Raw genomic sequence first — 9,025 nt, 5'->3', positions numbered from 1 at the left:
CAATCGACTCGGAAACATGACGTCTTCCAGTTGTATACTTGTGATTTGAAAAAATATGTACAACAATATTATAAATACGGTTATTTCATTTTTATTCTACCTTTACTTTAAATTTTTACGTTAGTGAAATAAATTAATTCAACAATCAAAATGAAATAAGTAGACGTTAGAATCAAAATTAGGGAATATTAGAATTAAAACTTTGTTTATAGCGTCTAGTATGCAATGGATAATATAAATAAAATAATTTTGCAATTTTATTGTTAATTTCATAATAATGTAAAATATATTTTATTTTATAAAGAAAAGTTTTTATTTGGTTACAATTTGTATTTTTCTGTATCTGGGAACTTATGTAGGAAATTCCTTCGAACGGAAAAAACATCGAGAGATTGTATCATACGTATTCGTAAACCAGGAAAATACAGAAACGCTCGCTGATAATTTCCGTTATTCCAATAGTGACAATTTTTTTTCTTAAAAAATATATTTTTCGTATGTTTATATTATATGGATTATCACAATTTTTACTTAACTATGAATATGTTGTATATTTATATAATTATAAATGTTTATATAATTATAAATGTCGTGTATTGCTCACAATTAATACAGTTCCAAAAATAATACATTGTACATAAGTAAATTGGACCTCGCTTGAATCTTAAGGAAATAATTTGAATTATCAAGTGTTTCAAGTTATAAAGATGCGAAAAAATCGACTTATAGAGGCTTTGATAGAATTTAATTTTTCGCTGTGTTATTTGTAAGACGCTGATTCAGAAGCGTCATTAGCAGTGTTACTGATAATAAGACTTATTGTCGTTTGTTCATACATTTAATTGTTTTGGCGAATGGAAGAAAAAAAGAAAAGAAAGAAAAAAATGATGTAGAATTTTTTTACTTCGAGTTAAGATAGAAGTTTTATTGATCAAACTTCAAAATATAAACATCAACTCATAATATTGACCTGTATATCTCGAAATATAATTCGAATTGTAGAGATGATTTAAAGTAGTTGATACGTTCAGAAAATACTTCAAGTTAACGTCTCCTTTATTTTTCTTCAATTTACAAAGGTTTTCTTTAGGGAATAAATAAAAATTCGAATTATAGAGGTTTTTGAGTTAATGAGATTCTTTACAGAGATCTCTACAGCGATAATAAAATAAATAAAAAATAAATGTCTAAAATTATAAATTAAGAAAAAATTATAGTTTCTTAGAAGCATAGAAATATCATATAAAAATTAAAATAATAGAATATTAAATTTAAATATTTAAAAAGCATAATAAAATCTAAATATATGTTAGATATATATATATATATGTGTGTGTGTGTGTGTGTGTGTGTGTGTGTGTGTGTGTGTGTGTGTGTGTGTGTGTGTGTGTGTGTGGTGTGCAACGCATGTTTTTTACATATATTTCATAAATATAATAACTATGTGTTAGTGCGATTATATAAGAAGATAAATTCTGCATAGCTTATGTTTGATCGTTTCGAAATGCTATTATATTTATTTAAAAATATTTAGAAAATTATATGCAACTACAATTTACTTCAGTTAAGTACAATTTATATAATTTAATAAAATTTAAAATATGTAATTTACAAATAATATGTAATTTATATTAGTAGAAACGTGTTTTGTTTTTGGTTTATTTTCGACCGTACCTAAATAATCACACATTATGATTGTTAAATCTAATAAGACAAATTGATAATTTTATAATAGTTTTATAATAGTAAACTCTGCTTATGACCAATTAAGATTAAAAAAAGTTGACAGAACGTAACATTATTTTTTTTCTCCAGTTTGATCATAACATTGTAAATTCGTGTCAAAATCAACAATTATGATGTTTGAATATCTAGATACGACGTGTTCGATTTAAAAATATCGAACTCTGTATCGAAAGTAAAGAAAGGTATTTTTGACACCTTTTGGCTATTCTGTTATGTCGCGCATGCGCGAAAAAGTGAGTTTCTGGCATCACTGCTAGGGAAATGCGTTGTCATGTTCGTGTCTGCGAGTCTGCGCGCTGGAAGCTGGAACGAGAAAGCGGTGCAGTTTGGTGACTGCTTGGAAAACGGCGGAGTCATTTCAAGCTTCTTGTGAAACGTTCCTTTTTTTCGAATTATCGAAACGATGTCGGCTAGATACGACAGAGCAATCACGGTATTTTCGCCGGACGGCCATCTGCTCCAGGTGGAATACGCCCAGGAGGCTGTCAAAAAGGGCTCGACGGCGGTACGCCAAGTTTAACATAACCTTCCTTCCATCTTTGAGAGTTATTTTCGAGGATTCTACTTAGCTCTCTTTTACCTGTTGTCCATCTGGAATCATTTTATTATCACGCGAATAGATTTTGTTTATAATTAATTTAAGTTCGTTTACCTTGCGTATGACTTTGCGAATTCTTTGAGTTAGGTTAGGATAACCAACTTTGTGTCAACATATTACTGTCACTATATTACGTTTCTATCGTGTTATATATTCTTACACATAAAATACATATCCGTGTTACTTTTAAATTGTAAAAAGTTATAATAAAAATAATTATTATTAATTATATAAAATAATTAAAGTTAATTATTTTTTTATATAAAATTAATCATATAAAATATCTAATAAATGATATAAATTGAAGTTCTATATAACATTTTTAATGATCAAATTTAGTCTTTTCTTATTTTTTTATTTATTATTCATGTCTGATTATCTTTTTGTAATAATAGGTTGGTGTACGTGGCGCTGACGTAGTAGTCTTAGGTGTTGAGAAGAAATCTGTTGCTAAATTGCAGGAAGAACGTACAGTTCGCAAAATATGTCTCCTGGATGATCATGTAATTATGGCCTTTGCAGGTACTGTATACAGCATTGATACAAATTTTCTGTATCATATAAAATTGGATAATTACTTTATGTTTGTTAACAGGTTTAACTGCTGATGCAAGAGTATTAATCAACCGTGCACAAGTTGAATGCCAGAGTCATAAGTTAACTGTAGAGGATCCTGTTACCTTGGAATACATCACAAGGTATATTGCAGGTATGATTAGAATTTATATTAATGCTCAATAGAAAATTAAAATTATTTACAATTAAACAATTATACTAGTTTTACATTATTATTAATATTTGTAGGTTTAAAACAAAAATATACACAGAGTAATGGTCGTAGACCTTTCGGAATATCCTGTCTCTTAACTGGATTTGATTATGATGGTATACCACATCTATATCAAACAGAACCATCAGGGATATATTACGAGTGGAAGGTATGTCAAGATAAAATTAATTTCTATATCTTTTTTTCAGTAAAAGAATACAATTATTTTAATAGCTAAATTTATATCAAATGCTCCTTCTCTATAAAGGCAAACGCAACAGGACGCAGTGCTAAAACTGTGCACGAATTCTTGGAAAAGTATTATACTACGGAGGAAGTATCGACGGAAAAAGGTTGCATAAAACTAGCGATCAGAGCGCTGCTTGAAGTAGTTCAATCTGGACAAAAAAATTTGGAAATAGCAGTAATGCGACGCGGACAGCCACTACAGGTACACTTACAATTTTTATTAAATTAAACAAGTACAAATACAGTGTTTCAATTGAAGATATAAAAATATCACTGTAAAGTAGTATATGTTAACAATGTTACGATAATTTCTTAGATGTTGGATACAGATACCATAGGTGAATATGTAACAGAAATCGAAAAGGAGAAAGAAGCAGAGGCGGAAAAGAAAAAACAGAAAAAGTGATGCTTTTACACCCCATTGTGCACTTTTATTGTACCATTATTAATTTTACTTATAAAATAAATATACTGGAAATAGGAAAAAAATGATAAAAAACGAAACGTGATAAAACCATGACTTTTTTATTTATACTATTTACTGTCACAAAACTGCATATGTGAAATGTATATACAAAACTTGTCAAGTTTCAAATTTTTAAATTTAAATTAGAAAATGATCAATGTTTTGTGAATTGTGTTTTCAGCAATAAATTATTAAATTTTGCACATATATATTAATGTTGTTACAATTTTTATAACAAATTTTCTTTTATTTACTTTTTAAATTAAGTCCTTTTAAAAAATTATTTTAATATATTGAGTAGAATTAATATTGATAAATTTTCATAAATTTTAGTTGAGAAAACTAAAAGAATGTGATTCAACAAACAATACAACAAATAAATCTATATATTCATTATATTTTTCAATAATTTAATATAAAGAAATTATTTTATTCTGGGATGTACGCTGGTGAAAGAGATCTCCCACGATGATTAAATACTTGAAAGGATGGTAAATTTCGCAGTGTTTCCCATGATTTATTCTCCAAATCAACAACTGCCCGAATTTCTTTAAAATCACCAGCAATATACATAACACCATACATGACGATAAATAAACTGACTATACCTTGAATTAAAATCTGTAACAATAGTAAAATAACATTATATGATAATAATACATATTATTTCATACAAAAATACTTTTGTATTATGTTTATCAAATTACCTATAATTACCTTACAATAATTAATAATTTTTAGTTTCTTACATAAGAAGCAAGCAGTAATATCAAATATTGTAACTTACATCAATTGGTAAAGTAGTAAATTCCTGTTCAGTGATTCGTAAATAGGACCGATCTGTAAACAAAGTTTGATTATAATATATACTTGTTTTAATTACGTTTTATTCTTTTTGTTCTTCTCTCTCGAAAGTTACATACTAATGTCATTATAAATACAGAAAAAAAAACAATTAAAACAGAAACAAATTTATAATTTTTCTGTAATGTTAATTTAACCTAAAAAGGAATGCAACTATCGAAAGAAAACTGGAAGAAACAAAAGCAAATTCTCACGTTGTGCGGCAGAATAAGCCGCATGTAATATAGAAATAGTTCCTATAAAAGTTATAAACTTATGCACAGCTGTAGCAGACATGTTGAAGAATAATATCACAGATCACATATGAAATGTTTTGCAGGTATACGACACTACATAACGATTATCGATTATATTTCATAGTTATCCCCAAGCAGGATTGCACTGCTCTGTCACCCTAGATAAAAAAACCTATGTACATATGATCGGCGCAACACACGTGGGTGCATTTATTTCAGTTTACTATAGTTTGCGATTGTAATTTGCAATTTTTTTTATTATTGTAGAACTGTGTATATAAATTTGAGCCTAATTTAATTTAAAAAAATTATTTTATTCCGCTACAAATATGGGGGTAAGAATTAATAATTTTTAAATATGTTATTTTAATTTAAAGAATATTATTAATACTAACCTCTTACAAATTTACAAGTATATAACATTTTATTTTAAGAAAATCACATCATTATCAATAATAATTTATAATCAACTTTTAATTTCTAGACTTAAAACTATATATTTTTTTACAAATTTTTATTATTTTTATAATAATTTTCAGTGAACTACAAATTTGTAACTCTGTTTTCATCTAAATTTATAATAAAAAATTAAAAGTTTTACTCAATATAAATACATTTATTTTACAGAAATTAAAAAAATCAAAAATCAGTAAAGTTAAAAGGAATAATCAGATAAAGACAAAGCTTTCAAAACAAGGGAAACTTAAGACTCGACGGCATAAACCTCCAAAGAAACAACCTCAGAAATCTATACCATCATGCCCAGAAGTAGTAGAGGAAGAAGAAAGTGATCATGGAGAAGATTTGATGAATATGGTTGAAGAAGATGACTTAAAATTTCTGGAAAAAGCTATATCAAACAAATCTTACAATTTACTGAAAAAAATTCGTTTAACAGAGTATGGTTATATATAACTTTAAGAAAATAGGATATTTTTTTGTAGATTACATTATTAATTGTTCTGGATTTTTTGTAGATCAGACAAAGTTCAAAATAAAAATAAAAAAAGAAAAACAGAAGATGATCATGCATTAGAAGAATTATATGAGAATAATGTTTCTAAAATTATGGAAGAGACAGCTGGGAAATCGGTTCGCATGATGCTTCCTATAAAAACACAGAATGGTCTTGTGAAAAAATGTATTATGGAAGAAGATAATGAAATTACAAATGAGGAAGAAGATCAAGCTGCAGATGATAATAATCAAAAAGAAAATGAAGAAAATAATCAACAGGAAAATAGTGACATAGAAATGGACATAAATACATATGTAAGAACAAAAAAAAATTTAATCCAAAAAGAAAATATATTTAAAAAATCTTACACATAAAATATATTATTTTATTGAAAATTTGCAGAATGATTTACAAGAAACTGATAAACCAGTTTCTACTATTGAACTTTTGGCATGTCGCGAAGAATTATTGAGATCTAAACGTTTCAAGATAGGTGTACTTTCAAGTGGTATTCTAGAAAATCCACAACTCAAATCTGGAAATTTCAAAATACTGCTAGACATGATGGATGAAAAAGCTTCAGAAGTTTATATTACTGTCAGAAAACTAGCAATGGTTTCCCTTTTAGAAGTTTTTAAAGATTTGCTACCATCTTACAGTCTCCTGCAGATTTCTCAAGAAGGAGTAAAGTGTATGTATTTATATATGTATATAACATTAATTTCGTAACAAAATTATAAGAAGTTACTTAATAATTTCTAATCAATTTTATTTGTGGTTTTAGTGAAAAAGGACACTCTAGCATTGCAAAACTATGAAGCTACATTGTTGAGTAATTACAAAAACTATTTAAAGAGACTTGAAAAGATATCTAAGATTTTGAGAAAAAAAAAAGGGGACAAGCGACCAGTAAACGAACGAGAAATGCAATTGGGAGAAATAGCTATATCGTGTATGTGTGAGCTTCTCACAGCCCATTCATACTTCAATTTTTCTGTTAATATAGTTAATTATATTCTTCCTTTCTTGGATAACAAACAGAGCAATGTAAGAGAGAAAGTGGCTCAATGCATTTCTCAAATATTCAAAGATGATAAACGCGGTCAATTATCCCTCACAGTAAGTATATTATACTAATAAAAATACACACACACACATATATATATGTATGTGTGTGTGTGTGTGTGTGTGTGTGTGTGTGTAATTGTATATTTTAAGACGCTAATAAGAATATTAATGAATTATTAGGACATTTATTTATGTTAATAAAATTTCAGATAGTTCGAAAATTAAATCAGTACATCAAATCAAGAAAACATTCTGTGCATCCTGAAGTCATAACAGTGTTATTATCTCTTCGCATAAAAGATGTCGACTTAGACAAGGAAAAAGAAGAGGAAACGAAGCAAAAAAAACTCATGTCTCATAAGCAAAGAATTCTCGCGTTAAGTAGACGAGAAAGAAAAAAAAGCAAAAAACTAGAACAAGTAGAGCAAGAATTGCTCGAGACAAAGGCTGAAGAAAATAAACAGATGAAATCCAAAATTCTTACTGAAATTACAAGCATAATATTTACAATATATTTTAGAGTTCTAAAACAAGCTCCCAATAGCAAAGTATTATCTGTGTGTCTTGAAGGACTAGCCAAGTAAGACATTTTATTTATTATATTAGTTTGTATTTTTTATTCCTACCTTTTACATTTTACGTATACATTTCAGATTTGCGCATTGTATTAATATAGAGTTTTATCAGGATTTAGTAAGCGTTATAGATAAATTAATAGAAGAAGATTACTTAGGTTTGAGACAACAATTACACTGTATTCAATGTATATTTACAATATTATCCGGTCAGGGTGCAGCACTAAATATCGATCCATACAAGTTTGTATAATTCAATGTGCTACTTTATATTATATTTTTGTAGAGTAAGTACAACTTTATAAGAGACTATATTCTCTACATGTGTATTTTTTGTGTAGATTCTATGTGCATTTATATAAAAATATATTGAAAGTTCATTGCGGGAGGACGCATGCGGAAACTGAGATTGTACTAAAGACATTGATGCAGATCCTCATTCATCAGCGGAAAAGAATTTCGCAGACGCGTCTGATAGCTTTCGTGAAGAAAATAAGTGTGCTAGCTTTGCAATTACAACATAATGCAACGCTGGCGACTCTTGGTATTATAAAGCAAGTCATGCAATTTGGAAAAGCAGCACACATTTTATTAGATACTGACTGCATCGGAGATGGTCATTATCAAATCGAAATCGAAGAACCTGACCATTGTAATGCACATTGTACTGCATTGTATGAACTTATTGCTCTACAGGTATATCATCTTTGATATGATATTTCTTTAAGTTTGTTGAAAAAGATTTAATGAAACATATGGTATGATAATGTATTGTTACAGCGTCACTATCATAGTATAGTACGACAGCTCGCTAAAAATATAGCGCATGTGGTGCCTACGAGTGGCGAGGGCAGTTTAGCTGTTGAAATTGCAAAATTGTGAGTTAAACCAATTTTGATTAACAACCCGTAGATGTAGAAAATCATGATTTTATCATAAAATAATAATGAAAAAGTTAGTTAAGTTTAAAATTTATATTTTTGTCTTCCTTCTATAATGTTTATTTTATTAATTTTAGAACACCGGAAGAGCTTTACACAGAATATGACCCTGCTGGTGTAGCATTCAAGCCAACTATACCTATTCCAGAGAAGATTATTGCTAAAACATCATCGATACATCATAGATACATCAAGAGTTCTAAACTCGAAGAATACCTTAATACTTTCGATATTGACAATCTATTTGCAGACGGACATGTAGACTTTTATAAAGCTTGTAAAAATAATTCATGAAATATAAAAAAAATGTGTATAAAAAAATACAAATACATTGATGAAAAATTTTGCTAAAAATACTTATAAGAGAGAATGATTAAAAATTCAATTTTAATACGCGATCGATAGTTCATTTTTAATATTTGAATCTGCCTCTGTTACTTATCACTTGCAATTGCGTTCAAAAACTTACTCGTCAAAGAATAGCGTTCAACTGACCAATCAGGATAAAGAATATTTCTTTATCCTGATTGGTCGATCAAACGTCACTCTATTTTG

The 9,025-nt window shown here is 28.1% G+C and overlaps 3 protein-coding genes across 3 annotated transcripts; 2 read left to right on the top strand and 1 right to left on the bottom strand.

The window, feature by feature from the left end:
- The first annotated feature begins 2,048 nt into the window (after positions 1-2,048).
- Prosalpha4 (proteasome alpha4 subunit) lies at positions 2,049-4,037 on the top strand. Its single transcript, XM_072892669.1, has 6 exons — positions 2,049-2,251; positions 2,740-2,866; positions 2,940-3,053; positions 3,149-3,282; positions 3,382-3,564; positions 3,679-4,037. The coding sequence occupies exons 1-6, from the start codon at positions 2,150-2,152 to the stop codon at positions 3,766-3,768; spliced, it is 750 nt and encodes a 249-aa protein (XP_072748770.1). The 5' UTR covers positions 2,049-2,149; the 3' UTR covers positions 3,769-4,037.
- Positions 4,038-4,205: 168 nt separating this feature from the next.
- On the bottom strand, positions 4,206-5,047 carry Emc5 (ER membrane protein complex subunit 5). Its single transcript, XM_072892673.1, has 3 exons — positions 4,887-5,047; positions 4,616-4,668; positions 4,206-4,449 (listed from the first exon to the last, which is right to left on the bottom strand). The coding sequence occupies exons 1-3, from the start codon at positions 4,966-4,968 to the stop codon at positions 4,258-4,260; spliced, it is 327 nt and encodes a 108-aa protein (XP_072748774.1). The 5' UTR covers positions 4,969-5,047; the 3' UTR covers positions 4,206-4,257.
- Positions 5,048-5,105: 58 nt separating this feature from the next.
- Positions 5,106-8,803, top strand: Noc3 (Nucleolar complex protein 3). Its single transcript, XM_072892657.1, has 10 exons — positions 5,106-5,263; positions 5,556-5,827; positions 5,906-6,200; positions 6,289-6,577; positions 6,671-7,005; positions 7,164-7,534; positions 7,608-7,772; positions 7,871-8,225; positions 8,310-8,407; positions 8,548-8,803. The coding sequence occupies exons 1-10, from the start codon at positions 5,258-5,260 to the stop codon at positions 8,762-8,764; spliced, it is 2,403 nt and encodes an 800-aa protein (XP_072748758.1). The 5' UTR covers positions 5,106-5,257; the 3' UTR covers positions 8,765-8,803.
- The last annotated feature ends 222 nt before the right edge of the window (positions 8,804-9,025 follow it).

Source organism: Anoplolepis gracilipes, chromosome 5, assembly GCF_047496725.1.
Source record: "Anoplolepis gracilipes chromosome 5, ASM4749672v1, whole genome shotgun sequence".
Lineage (NCBI taxonomy): Eukaryota > Metazoa > Arthropoda > Insecta > Hymenoptera > Formicidae > Anoplolepis > Anoplolepis gracilipes.
This window is presented reverse-complemented; position numbering and strand designations above follow the sequence as displayed.

Bases quoted from the DNA above. Each gene is read 5' to 3' on its own strand.
- Prosalpha4 (XM_072892669.1), top strand. From the start codon at position 2,150: ATGTCGGCTAGATACGACAGAGCAATCACGGTATTTTCGCCGGACGGC. The intron at 3,054-3,148 runs GTATGATTAGAA...TAATATTTGTAG, and splicing joins CATCACAAGGTATATTGCAG to GTTTAAAACAAAAATATACA. The intron at 3,565-3,678 runs GTACACTTACAA...ATAATTTCTTAG, and splicing joins GACGCGGACAGCCACTACAG to ATGTTGGATACAGATACCAT.
- Emc5 (XM_072892673.1), bottom strand. From the start codon at position 4,968: ATGTCTGCTACAGCTGTGCATAAGTTTATAACTTTTATAGGAACTATT. The intron at 4,669-4,886 runs GTGAGAATTTGC...CTTTGTTTACAG, and splicing joins GGCTTATTCTGCCGCACAAC to ATCGGTCCTATTTACGAATC. The intron at 4,450-4,615 runs GTAAGTTACAAT...CTATTGTTACAG, and splicing joins TTACTACTTTACCAATTGAT to ATTTTAATTCAAGGTATAGT.
- Noc3 (XM_072892657.1), top strand. The intron at 7,006-7,163 runs GTAAGTATATTA...ATAAAATTTCAG, and splicing joins GCGGTCAATTATCCCTCACA to ATAGTTCGAAAATTAAATCA. The intron at 8,408-8,547 runs GTGAGTTAAACC...TATTAATTTTAG, and splicing joins GCTGTTGAAATTGCAAAATT to AACACCGGAAGAGCTTTACA.